We start from the raw sequence: 22,319 nt of genomic DNA on the forward strand, positions 1-22,319 counted from the left end.
CCACAAGGGCTCAGTTTGGTAAGACCCTCGAGTGGGTCTTAATTTCACTCCAGAGGGGACCTTAATTTTTTCAACTCTGATGAATCCACTTTTTTCTGAGCAGAGATATAGGGGCTGGCTGGCAGATTCTGATGGGTTATTGAAAAAGGAGGTGAGAAGAGCAGAGGAATGAAGACAGAGACTTCCTAACTTCCTGGCTCCTACCCTAAGAATAGTGCAAAAACATCTCTGGAGGGAGGGAGTTGTGCAACTATCACAAAGTCATGCCAGGCACAGTGGCTCATGCCTGTAATCCCAGCACATTGGGAGGCCAAGGCGAGTGGATCATTTGAGGCCAGGAGTTTGAGTCCAGCCTGAGCAACATATTGAGAACCCCATTTCTACAGAAAAAAAAAAAAAAAGGCCTGATGTGGCAGCATCTGCCCGGAGTCAGTCCTAGTTACTTGGGAGGCTGAGGCGGGAGGATCATTTGAGCCCAGGAGTTCAAGATTGCAGTGAGCTATGATTGACACACTTCACTTCTTCAAGGCTCCGTTCCATCATCTGTAAAATGGGCCCAGTAATTTGTGACTTTTAGGGTTATCAAGAAGAATAAAGAGCAGACCTGCGGTAAATGGTGGCTTTTGTTTTACCATCCTTAACAAACCCCAGAGTCTGGTTAGATCTTTTCTCTCCAACTCCCTCTCCTTCTCGCAAGCTCCCTCGCCCTCACGCTCCAGCTACACTGAGCCCTTTGACATTGCCCATGCAAACCTTGGTCTTCCACACTTCCATGCATTTCTGGCACGAATGCATTTTTTGGCTGGGCACCATAGCTCATGCCTGTAATCCCAGCACTTTGGGAGGCCAAGGCGGGTAGATCACCTGAGGTCAGGGGTTCAAGACCAGCCTGGCCAACATGGCAAAACCCCATCTCTACTAAAAATACAAAAATTAGCTGGGCGTGGTGGCGCACGCCTGTAATCCCAGCTACTAGGGAGGCTGAGGCAGGAGAATCGCTCGAATCCAGAAAGTGGAGGTCACAGTGAGCCAAGATTGTGTCACTGCACTCCAGCCTGGATGACAGAGCGAGACTCCCTCTCAAAAAAAAAAAAAAAGTGTTTCTCACATCACAAAAGTAGATATATTCTTTATAGAAGATTTAGCAAATAGGCATAAGCAAACAAAGAAAATCTATTTCTTTGTTCCACCTCAGAGAGATAATTGCTGTTAACATGGTGTTACAGGCTGAATGTTTGTGACCCCCTAAAATTCATATGTTGAAATCCCAAACCCCACTGTGATTGTATTTGGGGATAGGGCCTTCGTTAAGGTTAAATGAGGTCATAAGGGTGGAGCCCTGATCCAGTAGTATTACTGTCCCTATGAGAAGAGCCACCATGTAAACACAATGAGAAGACTGCCATTCGCAAGCAAAGAGAGAGCCCTCACCAGAAAGCAAATTGGCCAGCAACTTGATCTTGGGCTTCCCAGCCTCCAGAACCATGAGAAATAAATTCTGTTAGCGAAGCCACCCAGTCTGATATTTTGTTATGACAGCTTGAGCCACATAGTTAGCCTTCTAAATGTCTGTGCGTGTATGCATACACACACACACACACACACATATACACTTAAAACCAGTATGAGATAATTCTTGGATAGTACATCATAGATTATAGCATAGGTGTTGACTGGGTGTGGTGGCTCACACCTGTAATCCCAGCACTTTGGAAGGCCAAGGCAGGTGGATTGCTTGAGCCCAGGAGTTTTAGATCAGCCTGAGCAACATGGTGAGATCCCATCTCCACAAAAAAATGTAAAAATTAGCCAGGTATGATGGCATGCTTCTGTGATCCCAGCTCCTTGGAGGTTGAGGTGGGAGGATTGTCTGAGCCCAGGAGGTCAAGGTTATAGTGAGCCATGATTGCACCACTGCACTCCAGCCTGGGTGACAGAGAGAGATCCTATCTCAAAAAATAGATTAATAAAAAGAGCATAGGTGTTGGAATTAGACAGATGTAGGTTCAAATCGTGGTGGTGTATAGCCTTAGGCAAATCTCAGTGGTGTACCTCTCTGGGTTTATTTCCTCATCTTTAAATGGGGATGATGAGAGTATCTACCTCCTGGGACGGGTATGAAGATTAAATTGGAAAATACTTGTAAAGTGCCTGGCACAGTTCTGGCATCCAGTAAAGCCAGCCCTTTTAAATGGTGGTAGATATTCACTAGACTGTAAGCCCCTTGAGGGAAGGAGCTTTGCTGACTTATCTGCATTATCCCTTGTTCTTGGCAAGTACCTGGAGAACAGGTGTCTAATAAATATTTAGTGAATGAGTGAATAAACAGTTCATACATTTAGGAGAGCATAGATAGCAGCTAGCACAGTGCATAATCAATTGCATATAATTATTGGTGGCGTTACACTGTTCTACAATGAGGAAAGCACAGTGGCTGGTTAAGAGCCAACTGCCTGGGTTTGAATTCTGTTTCTACTGGTTCGTCGAAGTGTGACCTGAGCCAAGTGCACCTTTAGATACATCTTTCTCTACCATGCACTTTAAAATGCGTCTCTCAAATGGGGATAAGAATAGTATCAACCTCATGGGGTTGTCATGAGGATTAAATGAGATGATCCATGTCAAATGCCTAAAATAGTACCTACCTCATCGGGTTATGAGGATTATAGGAGATCATCCATCAAGACATCTAGAATGCTGCTCAATAAATGCTTTACTCTCTTAATGTCAAATGTCTGTTACTGATTGTCATCCTCAGATCAAACAGCAGCAAATCAAAAGCGGAGAGCCCCAGAACACCTAGCAGCCCCTTGACCCCCACGTTTGCCTCCTCCATCTGTCTCCTGGCCCCCTGCTATCTCACAGGGGACTCTGTCCGGGACAAGTGTGTGGAGATGCTGTCAGCAGCCCTGAAAGCGGACGGTGAGAGAGCCTGGGCTAGGGATGAGGGAGGGAAGGGGTTCCTTTTCCCAATCTCGCCAAGGGCAGATGAGATTCAGTCTTTCTCAGCACCCCTGGGGATGGTACAGGAACACTGTAGTTCCTGGCACAAGCAGGCTTCACTGCCTATGTTGTGTCTGGCTGATACCTGTATTTCTCGAATCTCTTTTAGATGATTACAAGGACTATGGAGTCAACTGTGACAAGATGGCATCAGAAATCGAAGATCATATCCTTGAATTGTGCCAGGGCTGTGGGTGTCTGGACCGTCTAGCAGCACCCCTCCAAGGTGCAAGCGAGCTGGGAGAGTGAGGAAGGAGAGGAAGGGCTCCAGGAACAGCCCCTGCTCTGCCCCTGAACCAGAGCTCTTAATTCTATCTAACATTAATTATTATTTTACACCTGCCAGCAAAACTTGAAAATGAGCAGTACCTCATTTAGCGTTGATAACAACCCCACAGGGTAGGTTCCCTGATTTATCCAGTTTCATGGGTGAAGTCACCGAGACTCAGAGAGGTCGAATCATTTCCCAAAGCCCATATAGCTAACAGTAGTAGCAGAGATGGGATCTGAACCCAGAAAGTATGACCCTGGAACCTGGAGGCTCAGCGGCTGTGCCAGCTAGGCTGTGTCATAGCGTGCCTCAGTTGGTCAAGTCGTTACCTCCAAGAACAGACTAGACTGAGAAGTCAGCATTTCTCATGCTCAGCCTTTTCCCTTCTCCCATCCTCTGATGTTAACAGCTCCCCCTTTTTGTTGTTGTTGAGACGGAGTTTTGCTCTTGTTGCCCAGGCTGGAGTGCAATGGCGCAATCTCGCCTCCCTGCAACCTACAACTTCTGGGTTCAAGCAATTCTCCTGCCTCAGCCTCTCAAGTAGCTGGAATTACAGGCATGCACCATCACACCTGACTAATTTTGTATTTTTAGTAGAGATGGGTTTCACGATGTTGGTCAGGCTGGTCTCAGACTCCTGACCTCAGGTGATGCACCCCTGCTTTGCCTCCCAAAGTGCTGGGATTACTGACGTGAGCCACCACGCCCAGCACCCCCTGCCCCATTTTTTTACTCCCAAATATATATCAAGCACTGCAATGGCCAATTGACAATTCCTACCTCTGTTAGCTCTCACAGCATTCTCCGTGAGGCAGGGATGGTTCCCATTTTACAGAAGAGGAGTCTGAGGCTCAGAACTGCTCGGTGTCAAAGCGGGACTGGAGACTTTGTCTTTGGATTCCACCTACTGAACCCTTTCGATGTGCCCCCTGCTCCCCAGCTTATCACCTGAAAGGGGCCTTGTGTAGACAGGAGAGGTGACCACCACTGGGATATATTAATAGATCTCTTGCACCAAAAGATGTTTGGCTTGGGAGAAAAAAATTCCCTCCTCACTTGGCCCCCATTGAATGAAAACATGGAGCTTCTTTTACTAGAGACAAAGGTTTGCATGGTGTTGGAGCGGGGAGGCAATCAGGGGACAGGAAGTCTAAGTGTCACACCAAGATGCAAGCGACCCTTTTGAGGGCTCCTGGGCTCTACCTGCGGAGTTCAGCAGGATCTGTTGGGGAGGGTCAGGGGCCGATCTGCAGACGACAAATTTGCGTTTCCATCTCCTGCCTGTGGCCTACCCTAATTCCCTCCAACTCATTTTCTGGTGGTTTCTCTCTACTCTCATTTAATGATTAATCAGCAATACCTCAACAAGTCTGGAGCCATTCAGTACCTCAAAAAGTACATTTTCATCATTTCCCATTAATTCAGGAAGGCAGAACCCAAGGTATCAGAACTATCACAAGTTTCATCTTCATTTTGTCCTGAACAGTCATCCCTCCAAGCAGGTCCTTTCCACCTTTAAGCCCAGTTTGAAACAACCGCAGATGGTCCAGTACAAAGTTCCACTCCCAGCCTTTCGTCCATCCACTTTTTTTTTTTTTTTTTTTTTTTGAGACGGAGTCTCGCTCTGTTGCCCAGGCTGGAGTGCAGTGGCTGGATCTCAGCTCATTGCAAGCTCCGCCTCCCAGGTTCACGCCATTCTCCTGCCTCAGCCTCCCGAGTAGCTGGGACTACGGGCGCCCGCCACCTCGCCCAGCTAGTTTTTTTAAAAATATTTTTTAGGCCGGGCGCGGTGGCTCAAGCCTGTAATCCCAGCACTTTGGGAGGCCGAGACGGGTGGATCACGAGGTCAGGAGATCGAGACCATCCTGGCTAACACGGTGAAACCCCGTCTCTACTAAAAAATACAAAAAACTAGCCGGGTGAGTTGGCGGGCGCCTGTAGTCCCAGCTACTTGGGAGGCTGAGGCAGGAGAATGGCGTAAACCCGGGAGGCGGAGCTTGCAGTGAGCTGAGATCCGGCCACTGCACTCCAGCCTGGGCCACAGAGCAAGACTCTGTCTCAAAACAAAACAAAACAAAAAAAATATTTTTTAGTAGAGACGGAGTTTCACCGTGTTAGCCAGGATGGTCTCGATCTCCTGACCTCGTGATCCGCCCGTCTCGGCCTCCCAAGGTGCTGGGATTACAGGCTTGAGCCACCGCGCCCGGCCTCCATCCACTTTTTTTTTTTTTTTTTTTGAGATGGAGTCTTGCTCTGTTGCCCAGGCTGGAGTGCAGTGGCATGATCTCTGCTCACTGCAACCTCTGCCTTCTGGGTTCAAGTGGTTCTCCTGCCTCAGCCTCCCAAGTAGCTGGGATTACAGGTGCCCACCACCACACCTGGCTAATTTTGTTGTATTTTTAGTAGAGATGGGGTTTCACCATGTTGCCCAGGCTGGTCTCGAACTCCTGACCTCAGGTGATCCGCCCTCCTCAGCCTCACAAAGTGCTGGGATTACAGGTGTGAGCCACCGCGCCCGGCCTGAATGTCCCTGTTCTAAAGGAGAGGAAATCAAAGCTGCATCAAACCCTTTAGCTCTTTGTTCTTAGCTAGCTGGAGGTCAGGGGGAGGGTACATTTGGGGGCTTGACCGCTCTGTGTCCTAAAATAGATCTGTGCTCTTTGGAGTGGCCCTGTGCTAACAATGCAGCCAAAAGTTCCTCTGAGGGGCCAGTGCCCCCTGGTCTGCTCTCCACCTCGTCCCCTCCTGTGACCTTGGGGCATGGAGACGGAGTCAGAGACTGGTGAAATATCGCCAGCCCTGCTGGCTCCACATATCAGTACACCCGAGGAATCCCAAGTGGCACATTTTAAAACACATTTTTTGGCTTTCACATGCATTGTGGCATATTCTTTGCTTTTCACACTTTTATTGTACAGACAGCATTAAAACAATAACAGAATAAAGAAAGAATACCACCTCCCCTCCCACCACTTCTAGCAAGTCATCTGTTTTCATTTTTCCACATTCCCCGCAGTCGCTTTCTTGTATATGGTTATTCCCAGCAACAGCTTTGTCTTCCTGATCTTCCTTGGCTCAGGAGACCAAGAAAATGAGGCTGTGTTCCCTGAGCTCCTCCAGAGGGTGGAGGGAGTGGGAGGCTCGGAAGCCTGCCTAGGATGCAGTGTTTGGACAGAAACTCACTGTGGTTGGTGGCCAGGGGTGACTTCCTGCCGGGTGAGTGGAGAGAGTGTTACCGTCAGGAGGGGTCTGGCTTCCAGCCCTGTCTCTGCCGGGAATTTGCCCCATGGCCTTGAACAAGGGCCTGCACCCTTTCTAAGCCTCAGCTGCCTCATCTATTAATGGGAGAAGTAACTCTGACCAGCAATTCCCAGCGTGGGTTCCATGGGATGGTAACAGGTCTTGTAGCGGAAAGGAAGGAGGGGAAGGGGACTCTATAATCAAATGTATTGGGAACACCAGATTAAACAAAGCTCAGTGGTTTCTTTTTTGCAATAAGGCTTCTTAGAACCTTAAACATGTGGCTCTTAATCTTTTCCACTGACAGCAGGACTCACAACCTCCAGGGGCCCTTCCCAACTAGAAGTTCTCTGCATCCTTGTCATCATCTTAGCAGCCCATGTATGTTCAGCATTTGATATATCCCAGACACCACACTACTGCATCGTGTGGCTTAGTTCACAGAATCCTTGTATTTTATAAATAAGGAAACTCAGGCGTATAGAGGTTGTGTGACTCACCTGAGGTCACACAAGAGGCTCAGACAAACCCAGGGTCCTGGTGTCCCTGACACTATAGTGCTTGCTATGATCTGATCTTACCCCAGAGACTGTTTTCTGTCTCTGATATTTGGCTGACCACAAATGCCCAAGAGAGATTCCCACTTGGGGAGTCAGAGGTCACAAAAGAGGGGCCCAACCCCTGTAGAAATCCAGGGATAGGAAGAGAGGGTCCTGGAGCTCCTCAGGCATCAGGGCCAGGCCTGCACCCTTCCGTGCCCCTCCACGAGTGGCTGGCCCGCCCTTGACTGTGTCACATATCTACCAAGAGCTCAAGAGCACAGACATGAAGTACCGGAACCGCGTGCGCAGCCGCATTAGCAACCTCAAGGACCCCAGGAACCCCAGCCTGCGGCGGAATGTACTCAGTGGGGCCATCTCTGCAGGGCTCATAGCCAAGATGACAGCAGAGGTGAGAGCAGGGCGTCTGCATGGTGGGGCAGGAAGCCAGGTCCCCCCAGCCCTGCCTAGTGCAGAGGGTCAGTGGCTCATGACTCAGCAGCGATGAGCCAGGGAGCTTTTCCAACCAGCCTCATCTCAGCCTCCCCACCGGGCTCTGGACTAGCAGAATCCTGAACACAGCTAATAGGTTCTAAGTGCTGTGCTAAGCATGTTCAGCGAATTGGCCAAGTTGTTCACACCAACTGAGATAGAAAGGTGTATTATCCCCATTCTACAGATGAGGATCCTGAGGCTCAGAGGAGTAAATGGATTTGCCCATGCACACAGCTAGAAACAGCTGAGGCCAGGAGGCAAGCTGTCTGGCCCCAGAGCTAGATTGTGCAGAGTGCGTGGGGGCTGTACGTGTGGAGTGCGTGTCCGTGTGGTACATATGATGTGTGAGGTGTGTAGGGGTATATGTGGGGTGCGTGTGTGGTGTGTATATGTGGGGTGTGTGTGTGGTGTGTATGTGTGGGGTACGTGTGTTGTGTGTATATGTGGAGTGTGTGTGGTATGTATGTGTATGTATGTATGGAGCATGTGCGTATGGTATATATTAGAGATCCCCAACCCTCGGGCCACCGGCTGGTACCTGTTGGGAACCAGGCCACACAACAGGAGGTGAGCAGTGGGCAAGCTAGCGAAGCTTCATCTGTGTTTACAGCCTCTCCCCATCACTTGCATTTCTGCCTGAGCTCCACCTCCTGTCAGATCAGTGGCGGCATTAGATTCTCATAGGAGCACGAACCCTATTGTGAACTGTGCATACGAGGGATCTAGGTTGCACGCTCCTCATGAGAATCTAATGCCTGATGATCTGTCACTGTCTCCCAGCACCCCAAGTGGGGACCATCTAGTTGCAGGAAAACAAGGGATCTCAGGGCTCCCACTGATTCTACATTATGGTGAGTTGGATAGTTATTTCATTATCTATATCACAATGTAATAATAATAGAAATAAAGTGCACAATAAATGTAATGTACTTGAATCATCCTGAAACCATCCCCCACCCCGTCTATGGAAAAACTGTCTTCCAGGAAACCAGTCCCTGGTGCCAAAAAGGTTGGGGACCACTGGTGTGTATGATGTGTGGAGTGTGGGGGCTGTGTATGTGTGGAGTGTGTGTGTGTGTGGTGTGTATGATGTGTGAGGTGTGTTTGGTGTTTAGTATGTGTGTGGTATGTATGATGTGTGGAGTGTGTGTGGTGTGTATGATGTGTGAGTGTATTGTGTATGATGTGTGGAGTGTGTGTGGTGTGTATGATGTGTGAGTGTATTGTGTATGATGTGTGAAGTGTGTGTGTATGATGTGTGGAGTGTGTGTATGATGTGTGGAGTGTGTGTGGTGTGTATGATGTGTGGAGTGTGTGTGTATGATGTGTGGAGTGTGTGTATGATGTGTGGAGTGTGTGCATTGTGCATGATGTGTGGAGTATGTATGTATTGTGTATGATGTGTGGAGTGTGTGTGGTGTGTATGATGTGTGAAGTGTGTGTATGATGTGTGAAGTGTGTGTATGATGTGTGGAGTGTGTGTATGATATGTGGAGTGTGTGTATGATATGTGGAGTGTGTGTGTATGATGTGTGGAGTGTGTGCATGATGTGTGGAGTGTGTGTATGATATGTGGAGTGTGTGTATGATGTGTGGAGTGTGTGTATGATATGTGGAATGTGTGTATGATATGTGGAGTGTGTGTGTATGATGTGTGGAGTGTGTGTATGATGTGTGGAGTGTGTGTATGATGTGTGGAGTGTGTGTATGATATGTGGAGTGTGTGTGTATGATGTGTGGAGTGTGTGTATATGTGGAGTGTGTGTGTATGATGTGTGGAGTGTGTGTATGATATGTGGAGTGTGTGTATGATGTGTGGAGTGTGTGTATGATGTGTGGAGTGTGTGTGGTGTGTATGATGTGTGAAGTGTGTGTATGATGTGTGGAGTGTGTGTATGATATGTGGAGTGTGTATATGATATGTGGAGTGTGTGTATGATATGTGGAGTGTGTGTATGATGTGTGGAGTGTGTGTGGTGTGTATGATGTGTGAAGTGTGTGTATGATGTGTGGAGTGTGTGTGTATGATGTGTGGAGTGTGTGTATGATGTGTGGAGTGTGTGTATGAGATGTGGAGTGTGTGTGTATGATGTGTGAAGTGTGTGTATGATGTGTGGAGTGTGTGTATGAGATGTGGAGTGTGTGTGTATGATGTGTGAAGTGTGTGTGGTGTGTATGATGTGTGAAGTGTGTGTATGATGTGTGGAGTGTGTGTGTATGATGTGTGGAGTGTGTGTGGTGGGTATGATGTGTGGAGTATGTGTGTATTGTCTATGATGTGTGGAGTGTGTGTATGATGTGTGGAGTGTGTGTGTTTTGTGTATGATGTGTGGAGTGTGTGTGGTGTGTATGATGTGTGGAGTATGCATGTATTGTGTATGATGTGTGGAGTGTGTATGTATGATGTGTGAAGTGTGTGTGTATGATATGTGAAGTGTGTGTGTATGATGTGTGAAGTGTGTGTATGATGTGTGGAGTGTGTGTGGTGTGTATGATGTGTGGAGTGTGTGTGGTGTGTATGATGTGTGGAATGTGTGTGTATGATGTGTGGAGTGTGTGTGTTTTGTGTATGATGTGTGGAGTGTGTGTGCATGATGTGTGGCGCATTGTGTATGATGTGTGGAGTGTGTGTGTATGATGTGTCATGTGAAGTATGTGTGTGGTGTGTGATTAGCATATGTGTGGCATGTGTGGTGTGTGTATGTGTGGCATGTGGAAGTGTGTGTCTGTGTTATGTAGTGTGTGTACGTACATTCTTCTGAGGAGAGGGTTCACTGTTTTCCTCAAATACCCAAAACAAACAGCAAAGAGCCTTGGCGTTAGGATAAGATGGGGAACTTGGCACAGGTAGACCAGGGTTATCTTTCTGCCTGATTTAAAGATCTGATCTTTTTGGGTAGATAGCAGCATATGCCTGGAGTTATAAATTGCAACTTGGCTTTACAGTGTGTCTTTCGTCAGTTCAGACTGCTATAACGAAATACCATCGCCTGGGTGGTTTATAAACAACAGGCATTTATTCCTCACATTTCTGTTGTTTGTTTGTTTGCTTGTTTTTTTGTGTGTTTTTTTTTTTGAGATGGAGTCTCACTCTTTTGCCCAGGTTGGAGTGTAGTGGCACAATCTGGGCTCACTGCAGCCTCCTCCTCCCAGGTTCAAGCGATTCTCCTGCCTCAACCTCCCTGATAGCTGGGATTACAGGTGCGTGCCACCAAGCCCGGCTAATTTTTGTATTCTTAGTAGAGACGGGGTTTCACCATGTTGGCCAGGCTGGTCTTGAACTCCTGACCTCAGGTGATCCACCCGCCTCAGCCTCCCAAAGTGCTGGGATTATAAGTGTGAGCCATCGTGCCTGGCCTAGTTCTCACATCTCTAGAGATTGGACAGTGCAAGATCAGGGCACCAGCAGACTCAGTATCTAGTGAGGGCCTGCTTCCTCATAGACAGCCATCTTCTCACTGTAACCTCACATGGTGGAGGGGTCTTTCTCAGGCTCCTATTAGAGGGGCACTAATCCCCTGCACCAGGGCTCTGCCCTTGAGAGCTAATCACCTCCCAAAGACCCCCTAATAACCCTTACCTTGGGGTTAGGATTTCAACAGGCCGGGTGAGGTGGCTCATGCTTGTAATCCCAGCACTTTGGGAGGCCGAGTTGGGCAGAACTCCTGAGTTCAGGAGATCAAGATGGCAAAACTCTGTCTCTACTAAAAATACAAAAATTAACCGGGTGTGGTGGCACACACCTGTAGTCTCAGCTACTCGGGAGGCTGAGGCAGGAGAATCGTTTGAACCCAGGAGGCAGAGGTTGCAGTAAGCTGAGATCCTGCCACTGCACTCCCAGCCTGGGCGACAGAGTGAGACTCCATCTCAAAAAAAAAAAGAAAAGAAAAGAAAAAAAAAGAAAAATCTTAGCTTGGGCTTGGGCTGCCTGCTGTGCTGGGAAGCTCCCATCAGGACCCATGCGGACGGTGTCTCTCTCAGCGTTCCCTTCCCCGACTCCCTTTTTATGCTTCTTTCCTTGTTCATCTGACTCCCTCATTCTTCCTTCTTCTCTTTTCTTCCCTACCCAGACATAGCAAAGAATGGAGTAGGTTCCGAGACACCCATGAGCACTGCTGAGTGGACATACCATCCTGTCAGTGCCCCGAGAACCAACATTCACAGTCCACCCAGCACTGACAACAGTGTCTGGTACATCACAGGGCTCAACAAATAGGGATCGAATTGTGGTCTCTGACTCTCATTGCCCTCATTTTCTACCTTATTTTCTACAGTATTGTACCTATTCTCCGTGTGTCTGATGCTGCCTCATTCTAATGAGGCAGGGCAGAGAAGTAAATGGATTGGCGTGTGGCTGGATAGATTTTTCTGTTCTCTATTTCTCAGCTGGCACACAAAACCTTCCTTTCACAATCTGACCTCCAGCCACATCTCCCGCACTCGACTTGAACCTACCCCAAATACTTTTACCCAAACGTGCTATTCTTGTCCTCTGATCTTTTGTGCCTGCTGTTTTTTTGGGTTTTGTTGTTTGTTTGTTTGTTTTGTTTTGTTTTGTTTTTCTTTTGAGATGGAGTCTGGCTGTCACCCAGGTTGGAGTGCAATGGCATGATCTCAGCTCACTGCAACCTCCACCTCCCAGGTTCAAGAGATTCTCCTGCCTCAGCCTCCCAAGTAGTTGGGACTACAGGCATGCACCTGTAACCATGTAACCATGTAATCATGCCTGGCTAATTTTTCTATTTTTACTAGAGACGAAGTTTCGCCATGTTGGTCAGGTTGGTCTCAAACTCCTGACCTCAGGTGATCTGCCCGCCTCGGCTTCCCAGAGTGCTGGGATTACATGTGTGAGCCACTGTGCCTGGCCCTGCTGTTTTATTTGTCTGGAATGTGCCACCACCCACCCCGGGAACTCCTATCTTTCAAGACTGGTTAAAGTACTAGCTTCTTCATGACCCACCAGACCCCAAACAGTTAACCACCATACCCTGCTGCTTTCCCCTGCACTTTATATACCTTGGCTTTAGTACTTCCTTCCCTCTCTTGCAATCCTATGTAAATGCTTGGCTACCCTACCAGATTAGCACTACTTGGGAGGAGGAACCAGATCTTCCTTTTTGAATCTGTTGGACTCAGAGGCAGTAGCATGCTTGAGCTAGCTCCTACCAGCTAAAGGGAGCTGGTGATGTGTAGCTCTTCCCAACTCTGCGTTCAGTTATATCACATTAGCAGCTTGAAATTGGCCAGGAATTTTGTCCCATTGACCATAGCATTTTGTCCCCTGGAAGCTGACAAACGCTACAAATCGAGGCATCCCCACAACCAAAGCTGATTTACTGATTTAACTGATATAGTTAAAGGCATTCAATAAATTGGCATCCAGTAGATTTTGGTTTTGTTTTTTGAGATGGAGTCTTTCTCTGTCGCCCAGGCTGGAGTGCAGTGACGCAATCTCGGCTCACTGCACTCTCCACCTCCCAGGTTCAAGCAGTTCTCCTGCCTCAGCCTCCTGAATAGCTGAGATTACAGGCATGCACCACCACGCCTGGCTTTTTTTTTTTTTTTTTTTTTTTAAGATGGACTCTTGCTCTTGTTGCCCAGGCTGGAGTGCAATGGTGCAGTCTCAGCTCACTGCAACCTACACTTCCCAGGTTCAAGCAATTGTCCTGTCTCAGCCTCCGGAGTAGCTGGGATTACAGGTGCCCGCCACCACGCCTAGCTAATTTTTTTGTATTTTTAGTACAGATGGGGTTTCACCATGTTGGCCTGGCTGGTCCTGAACTCCTGACCTCAGGTGATCCACCCGTCTCGGCCTCCCAAAGTGCTGGGATTACAGGCGTAAGCCACTGCACCCGGCCACATCCAGTAAATTTTGAATGGGCAAATGCTTTGTGCTCTGGAAAATCCCCCCAAATTAAAGTCAGCTACTTTTTACTCATATGGGTAAATGACTTTCATTGACTTGTTTTTCTGTATTTTCCTGCCATTGGTTAGGGCCTAGCCTTTGAATTTAACACACTAGGAATTTAAAAATTAATATGTACCAGAATAACTTGAGGACACTAGTGAAAATGCATATTCTGGCCAGCCACAATGGCTCACGCCTGTAATCCCAGCACTTCGGGAGTACAGAGTAGGCAGATAGCTTGAGCTCAGGAGACCAGCCTGGGCAATGTGGTAAAACCCCATCTCTACCAAAAAATAAACCAGGTTTGGTGGTGCATGCCTATAGTCCCAGCTACTTGGGAGACTGAGGTGGGAGAATCACTTGAGCCTGGGGAGGTTGAGGCTGCTGTGAGTCATCGCACCACTGCACTCCAGCCTAGGTGACAGCAAGACCCTGTCCCAAAAATAAATAAATAAATAAATAACTTTTAAAAATGCATATTCCTGGGCCTGCCCTTAGCAATTCAGATTCATAGGAATCTGCATTTTATCAAGAAGCCTAAGTGGTTATCATGAAAGGTGAGCACACTAAAATGCTTTGACCTTTATGCCAGCTTTCTTCTCCATGGTTTAAGAAGTCCTGACAGATAGCAACAATGAAAACATTTAGGACAGGGGTGGTGGTTCACACCTGTAATCCCAGCACTTTGGGAGGCCGAAGCGGGTGGATCACGAGGTCAGGAGATCGAGACCATCCTGACCAACATGATGAAACTCCATCTCTACAAAAAATATAAAAATTAGCTGGGCATGGTGGCAGGCGCCTGTAGTCCCAGCTACTCAGGAGGCTGAGGCAGAATCGCTTGAACCCGGGAGGTGGAGGTTGCGGTGAGCTGAGATAGCACCACTGCACTCCAGCCTGGTGACAGAGCGAGACTCCATCTCAAAAAAAATGTTTAAAATCCTCATTTGACATTCGCGTCAGCCACCCTCCTTCCCCTTCCACCAACCCTTAACTGGAACTCTCTGCAGTTTGACTGTCACCCTCTCTGCTCTCATCTGGCAGAGGCTTAAGGGGAGACAAGTGGCCAGGGAGATGGACAGAGAAGGCAAAGGCGTGGGTGATGCATGCTCACAGATGAGCAGTTAGTTGTGTGAGCCCAGGAGCTTCAGGGCGGGGGTAGCAGCAGCAAGTCATGGGTAGTTGTGCCAGGGTTCCCATGAAGCAGAACAGCAGGGCAGTGATCACAGCGTAAAAGAGCACTGGGTCAAGTCCAGAGAGGAAGGCTAAGGGGAACATCATAGACCAGGTGGCAGTGATCAAGCAGCTCAAGCAGGAGGCTTCAGGCCAAGGCCAAGGTCCTGGCAGGCAGGATGAGCCCCAGATCTGAAGAAATGTACACAAGAGTGCTCGTCCTCGGGCAGAGGCTGTTTGCCTGCTGCTCTCCTAAATGTGCTTTATGACCTTCCAGTCATGGGCGGCAGGGGACTCTGCGGGGACAGCTTTCTCCCAGCTGGGGCAGGACCTGGAATCCAGGCCTCCCTCCAGCTCCTTGCAGTCAGTAAAGCATGTTAGCTCCTCTTCTGTTCAGGCTCTCTAGAAACTGGGTGTGGGGCAGGGCCCCTGTGACCCCTCAGCCCTGAAGGGCAAGCTCTTTTTTTCTCCAGGAAATGGCCAGTGATGAACTGAGGGAGTTGAGGAATGCCATGACCCAGGAGGCCATCCGTGAGCACCAGATGGCCAAGACCGGCGGCACCACCACTGACCTCTTCCAGTGCAGCAAATGCAAGAAGAAGAACTGCACCTATAACCAGGTATGGACAGTGAGGGGATGGGCTGGAGGTGCAGGAGGCCGCAGGGGCAGACAGATGGAAAATCAGAGAGAAGCTTAGGGAAGAGCCAGAGGGGAGAAAGGGTTAAAACTCTCTAAGCTTGGCCGGGTGCAGTGGCTCACGTCTGTAATCCCAGCACTTTGGGAGGCCAAGGTGAGTGGATCACCTGAGGTCAGGAGTTCGAGACCAGCCTGGCCAACATGGTGAAACCCCATCTCTACTAAAAATACAAAAATTAGCCAGGCATAGTGGCACATGCCTGTAATCCCAGCTACCCTGGAGGCTGAGGCAGGAGAATCACTGGAACCTGGGAGGCGAAGCCTACAGTGAGCCAAGATTGCACTACTGTACTCCAGCCTGGGCGACAGAGTGAGACTCTGTCTCAAAACAAACAAACAACAAAAAAAAAACCTCTCTAGGCTGGGCCAGCTCAGTGGCTCACACCTATAATCTCAGCACTTTTGAGAGGCCGAGGCAGGCAGATAGCTTGAACCTGGGAGTTTGAGTGCAGCCTGGGCAACGTGGTGAAACGTCATCTTTACTAAAAATACAAAAATTAGCCAGGCTTGGTGGTGCATGCCTGTAGTCCCAGCTACTGGATGCGAGGGGGAATGGGTGGTGATGAGGCATGAGAATCACTGGAGCCCAGGAGGTTGAGGCTCCAGTGAACTGAGGCTGCAGTGAGCCGTGATTGCACCACTGCACTCCTGCCTGGGTGACAGAACGAGACCCTGTCTCAACAAAACAAAGAAAACCTTAAAAACTCTTCAGGCTGCAGAGAGAAGGGCGAGCCTTGGTACACTAACGTGATGCATCTGTGGCTTCTGGACAATGTTCTGAGTTTAGAATCATCCCACTATGTGTCTATGAGGCGTGGTCAGTGTGTTGTCATCTGCCCTGAAGTGACAAGAAGAAGAATCAGACTCATGGCGGCTGAAGAGTCCCAGACAGTTGAAAGGGAACTTGGCAATGTGAAACCCAGCTCCCTCATTACACTCCCAGGGAAACTGAGGCCCACACAAGCCACAGATGGGCTTTTTAGCCTTGCCCAAGGTGGCAGAGCAGGCTAGTGTCAGAGATAGTAATAAACCAGATCCAGACCTTTCTGCCTGCAATCCAGCTAACTTGGTCAATAAAGCCTAAGGGCTTTAGCTCTGATTCCTACAGTTGAAGACAATTGCCTTGGCATGGGGAACTTGGGAAGGCTGTGGAGGCCCCTTCTTTTTTTTTTTTTTTTTTTTTTGAGACGGAGTCTCGCTCTGTCACCCAGGCTGGAGTGCAGTGGCCGGATCTCAGCTCACTGCAAGCTCCACCTCCCGGGTTTACGCCATTCTCCTGCCTCAGCTTCCCGAGTAGCTGGGACTACAGGCGCCCGCCACCTCGCCCGGCTAGTTTTTTGTATTTTTTTAGTAGAGACGGGGTTTCACCGGGTTAGCCAGGATGGTCTCGATCTCCTGACCTCGTGATCCACCCGTCTCGGCCTCCCAAAGTGCTGGGATTACAGGCTTGAGCCACCGCACCCAGCCGAGGCCCCTTCTTTTAAAACCAGAGAATGGCCTCCTCTTTCTGGGTTGCACATGGTACGCCCTTACAGCACAAATATCCTTGGATTCTCACTGGCGTCTAGTTATTCTAGAACTCTATTCAGAGTTCTCCGTCTGTTCGGCACACACCATTTATCAAGGGCACCTTGCCTGCGGCATTCTGTGGCCAGGGCAGAAATGCAGTCAGCCTTGTCATTCTGGAGGAGTCCCTTGGAGAATTCCAGGTCTGGAATTCGGAGATGTTTGTGCAAGCTTCTGCTCTCTCCCAAGCACCTTTCCATGTGGAGTGATGCACTTCCTGTGCCTCACTTCTTTCTAGAAGTAAACTGCCCACTAGCAAAGTTTTCTTTCTGCTTGTCACTGCTATCCCGTGACCAGGCTGCGCTAAGCTGTGTATGCCTGCAGACTGCTGGGCTGCTGGGGCTCACTCAAGGAGGGTGGTGGGCATAACTCGTCCCACACCACAGATTCCCAGCTGACATCATTCATATCTGATTGTCAGCAAAGTAATGACTTGCTACATGTCATGGCCAGCCAAGGTTGGCCTTAGGAAACCAGAACAGGAGCTGTTAAATCTGGAAATGCCAGGGCTTTACTGTGGGATACCCGGTTCCTGCACCTGAATGATGAGGCTAAGAGGATGAGAAAACATAATATTAAATAGTCCCAAAGATATTTAGGTCCCTTTTCCTCTCTGGGCCTCAGGTCTTCCACCAGTAAAATAAGGAAGATGAACTAGACCACTAAGCCTGCTTGCAGCTCACTCTAGTGAGTGTGTCCAGTAGGGTGTGTTCAGGGGTGAGTCAGGGAATACTTCCTGTAGGAGATAAGTCTTGAGGCAAGAGAAGAGAGATCTGTTATGAAAGATCAACAAGAGTCATCAACAAGAGTGAAAGTCCAAATTAGCTGGGCATGGTGGTGGGCGCCTGTAATCCCAGCTATTCAGGAGGCTGAGGCAGGAGAATCACTTGAACCCAGGAGGCAGAGGTTGCAGTGAGCCGAGATGGCACCACGGCACTCCAGCCTGGGCAACAGAGCGAGACTGCAGTGTCAAAAACAAAACAAAACAAAAAACAAACAAACAACGACAACAACAAAAACAAAGAGTGAAAGTACAAAAGGCCAGGTTAAGCCAGTAAGATACTGGGAGTGAGCTGATGGACTGCCAGAGGAGAGGAAAGCATGATACTAATATTATGGAGCTGTCAGTGATAAGGAAATTGCCAACATGGGGTGGGAATATCAGTGCCAACCTCTGGGATTTGGACCTACTCCCAAAGACAGTGGGAGCCATGGCAGGTCCTAGAACAGCGAAGTGACTTCATGAGTGGTTCTTCTCTCTCTCAGGTGCAGACACGCAGTGCTGATGAGCCCATGACTACCTTTGTCTTATGCAATGAATGTGGCAATCGCTGGAAGGTCTGTTTGTTTATATATTTCCCCCTTCCCTGTCATCCACATACCTTGCCCACATAAGGCGTAGCATACCCACATCCCAGAAGGGGCCTTGTGCATGGCAGCGCTTGCCAGCCTGCACAGAGTAGGCCTGCAGAGCCAGAGATAGTGGCGGATTGCTGTTGGGGAGGTGGGAAGAGAACACACAGGCATGTTTTCATTTTAGAAAGGCACCAAGCTGGGGTGGGGGCAGCAGCCCACATTTTATCACAGGATGAGCAAGTCTGTCATTCGAGCACAGATGGAATTGGCTTCCTGAGATCCACAGAGGAGAGGAAAAACATTCTGCACTTGGACCACGCCTCTTTGGAAAGTGCTTCCACAGATGGTATTTCCTTTGAACCTGGCCACAGCCGGGGATGGGAAACAGGAAGGCTGAGCCCTGTCAGAAAGGAGTTGACCCTAAATGCCACCAGGTCATCCTTCCCTCCTAAGGAAGCTCTGGAAGTCTTACATTACCCAAGTCTGTAACTCAGACCGCCCCAGCTCCTGCAAAGGCAGAAGTGTTGTTTTCAGGCATGGGAGCCAAGCAAAGACTCCGCCCAGAGTGCTCCTTCCTGCCAAGTCTCCTGAAGGAACAGAGTGTGGTCACGTGACTAATGTCAGTTTCCAACTGCTATCCGACGTGTATGTGCACCACGTGATGTCTGGGCCACCAGGCAGGCTACAGGTGCTCCAGAAGTTCTAAGGTACTTAGCAAGGAGTACAAGACAAGTCAGGATCCCTGGCTTCAGGTGCCATTCTGCGCTTCTCACCCTGAGCGTGTTACTCACCTCCTTGAGCGAAAGAGGAATAATAATGCCTTTCTCCCAGGGTTGATGATGTGAGGATCATTTTGACATGAGGATTATTACATATGCATAAACACTTTGCAAACAACTACAAGAATGGTTCCTTTATAATGTTATTCTTACTTTCAGACAGGGAAATTGAAATACAGAAATAGTTAATAAGCATAAAGCCACAGTTTGGAGCACTGAAAGCTGATGCTCCGACTTCCTGATCAATTCTTTTTCTTACTAAGGACCTCAGTAGTCCTTACTGGGGCCTCATTAGAACTGCCATATTTTTAAAGGTAAAACCAGATGATTATGTATTTTTTCTTTTTTCACTTATTGAGCACTTAGGGATGGGGTCAGTATAGTGGCCTACTGGTTTAGAGCATGGGATTTGGCATCAGGCTCGAATCCTAGCTTTACCCCTTACAAAGTGACTTAGCTCAGTGACTTGAACTCACTAAGCCTGGATTTCCTCATCTATAAAATGAGGGTATTCATATCTAGCCCACAGAGCTGTTCTGAGGATTAGAGAAGGTAACACATGTAAAGCATTAACAGGGCCTTGAGAGCTCATATGGCATCTTTGTCAAATTAGGAAAAGGTGTCCCTTCCTCCAGGTGACACAGCCTCATGCCAGGGTACAGAGCAAATAGAGCACGGGCTAAGTTTCAGCCTCAGCTTGCCCCTTTGGCCAGGCTGTTTTGTGCAGTCAACAAATTATACAACCATACAAAAAAAAAAAAAAAAAAAAAAAAGGCCCTGAGCACAGACATACCTGGTACATAAAACCACTATTCTTACTATTTTGGGTATGCCATCTATTAGTATTATGGGAGTTTGAGCAACTCGCTTAACCTCTCTGATCTGCTTCCTTACCTGTAAAATGGGAGTGATAGGCCGGGCATAGTGGCTCATACCTGTAATCCCAGCACTTTGGGAGGCCAGTGGATCACCTGAGGTCAGGAGTTTGAGACAGCCCGACCAACATGGAGAAACTCTGTCTCTACTAAAAATACAAAATTAGCCAAGTGTGGTGACACATGCCTGTAATCCCAGCTACTCAGGAGAGTGAGGCAGGAGAATCGCTTGAACTCGGGAGGCAGAGGTTATGGTGAGCCAAGATCTTGTCATTGCACTCCAACCTGGGTGACAAGTGAAACTCCGTCTCAGAAAAAAAAAAAAAATTGGGAGTGATATTAGTGCCTACCTCACAGAGTGATTGTAAGGGGGAAATGAGTTAATACATGTTAATACTGCCTAGCACAGAGTAAATGCTCAATAAATGTAGCTCTTGTGATTTTGTTACTGTTAGAGAAAGGACATTCTGAATGCTCTAAATCCAGCTCCTCCTCCTTGATTCCTCCTAGTTGGAGGGACAGGATCCACTAGAGGTTACAACTACAGGCTTCTGAACACACTTCCAGATGGTCTCTGTTACCACGTGGGAGACTGAAAGTCTAACCAAGTTAGTAGTAGACTGTTAGGCTACTAACAGTCTAACCTGTTAGTAGTCATCCCAGTGATGTTCTTGATCATAAATTGAGAGCTCAGCACATTCCTGGCACCGAGTCGCCATTCATTTATTACCTGATATCATTCTCACATTCACCAGCATTATCAGCTCATTTTACAGGTGAGTGATATGTTCAAGATCACACAGCTAATAATGGCAGAGCTGGGCTTTGGACTCTGGTCTGTGTGGCTCCAGACACCACCTTCTTTTTCATATTCCCCCACAGCCTCCTTGGAGGATGCTGAGAAACCTTTCAAATTTTGTTGCCTTTCTGGTTTTGTAGTTCTGCTGATGGAACAGCCAGGACCGCCATGAACAAGGTGAGGAAGAACAAAGAGGAAGCGCTGAACTGTCTAAACTGGAGAAGCAATAAAAATTAAAGTGAAGGAAGATACTGAACTCTGAGTGGGGTGGTACGAGTTGGAGGAAGAATTCTCTTGCAAATTAATAATCGGTCATTAGAAACAATTGGTTAAGTGGGGAGCCTAATTGGAGTATGATGCTGAGAATCTTATTGATGAACCTCTTGTAGAAACTGCAGAGGACCAGGCACAGTGGCTCATGGCTGTAATATGCAAACTCCTGGAGACTGAGGTGGGAGAATCACTTGACCCCAGAAGTTTGAGTCCAGCCCGGGCAACATAGCAAGACCCCATCTCTACAAAAATAAAAGAAAAAGAAAAAATAAAACTGCAGTGCGTTAGACCTGAGGTGTCGTATCTTTGATGGTAGGCTGGCAGACCTTTGCTTTGAGTTCCTTCTCTCCCATTGGGATCTCCCAGCCTTTTTCTGAATTGAAAAATGCCAGATCAACACAAAGCTCACCCGCCCCCCGACTTCAGAGTCACACGTGCAGAACAGCTGATACACCGTTTGGCTTCAGCAGATATTACTTCCATACTATGTACTAGGTTGCAGCAAAAGTAATTGCGGTTTTTGCAATTACTTTTGCAGTAGCCTAATAGAAATATTTCTTCCCTACTCTTTCCTCATCTCTTCCCAAACTCTTTGCTATTCCCTGTTCACAGCTGGCTGTGGGGGCTTTTGAGGACTCCAGATCATATCCCTCTAGGCAGGGAACAAATCCTCTTGAGCTGGGCTTTCTGAGTGAAGATTACAGCAGCACTCTGACTTCCACGGCCCCTTGAAAGTCCTGAGCCTCAGAACCCACCCAGGCCCTAGCAATGTGTTCCTCACAGCTCCATCTGTGACCTGAGCTTCACAAGACATCTGCAGAGCACAGAGACTTTGCCATGCTTCTCCCATGATAATTATTGGCTTGCTTTTTTTGTTTTTGTTTTTCTTTTTTAGAGGCTGGAATGCAGTGGTGTGATCTCGGCTCACTGCAATTTCCACCTCCTAGGTTCAAGCAATTCTCCTGTCTTAGCCTCCTGAGTAGCTGGGACTATAGGCATGAGCCATCAACCCTGGCTAATTTTTTATATTTTTAGTAGAGACAGGTTTTTGCCCTGATGGCCAGGCTAGTCTCGAATTCCTGGGCTCAAGTGATCCACCCTCCTCGACCTCCCAAAGTGGTGGGATTACAGGTGTGAGCCACCATGCCTGGCCTTGGCTTGCTTTTGATGCTGACAGGAACTTTCGGTAAAGCTAGAAACTTCTAGAAAAGCCTTGGGGAAGCTGTTGGGGCAACTACAACCCAAGTTCCTCATATACCCTGGACATCATTTACTTTAGAATTGGTTACTGTCTTCTTCCTTCCATCCATAAGTGCCTTCTCCTGTAGATGAAGCCGGGAAATAA

At 48.2% G+C, this 22,319-nt stretch overlaps 1 protein-coding gene across 9 annotated transcripts in view; it reads left to right on the forward strand.

Moving 5' to 3' along the window:
* The window catches only part of TCEA3 (transcription elongation factor A3), a 45,508-nt gene extending 24,245 nt beyond the window's left edge, over window positions 1–21,263 (forward strand). For 6 of the 9 annotated variants that reach the window (XM_065527939.2, XM_074017308.1, XM_065527923.1 and 3 more), the window contains 6 exons: window positions 2,759–2,922; window positions 3,113–3,168; window positions 7,310–7,465; window positions 15,103–15,249; window positions 18,159–18,230; window positions 20,785–21,263. In XM_065527939.2, coding sequence (XP_065384011.1) covers window positions 2,759–2,922; window positions 3,113–3,168; window positions 7,310–7,465; window positions 15,103–15,249; window positions 18,159–18,230; window positions 20,785–20,841 — 652 coding nt within the window. In that variant the 3' untranslated portion in view covers window positions 20,842–21,263. The remainder of the gene's footprint in view (window positions 1–2,758; window positions 2,923–3,112; window positions 3,169–7,309; window positions 7,466–15,102; window positions 15,250–18,158; window positions 18,231–20,784) is intronic. The other 3 variants (XM_074017290.1, XM_074017300.1, XM_074017294.1) reach the window with 3 other exon arrangements.
* The last annotated feature ends 1,056 nt before the right edge of the window (window positions 21,264–22,319 follow it).

The sequence above is a fragment of the Macaca fascicularis genome, chromosome 1 (assembly GCF_037993035.2).
Source record: "Macaca fascicularis isolate 582-1 chromosome 1, T2T-MFA8v1.1".
Lineage (NCBI taxonomy): Eukaryota > Metazoa > Chordata > Mammalia > Primates > Cercopithecidae > Macaca > Macaca fascicularis.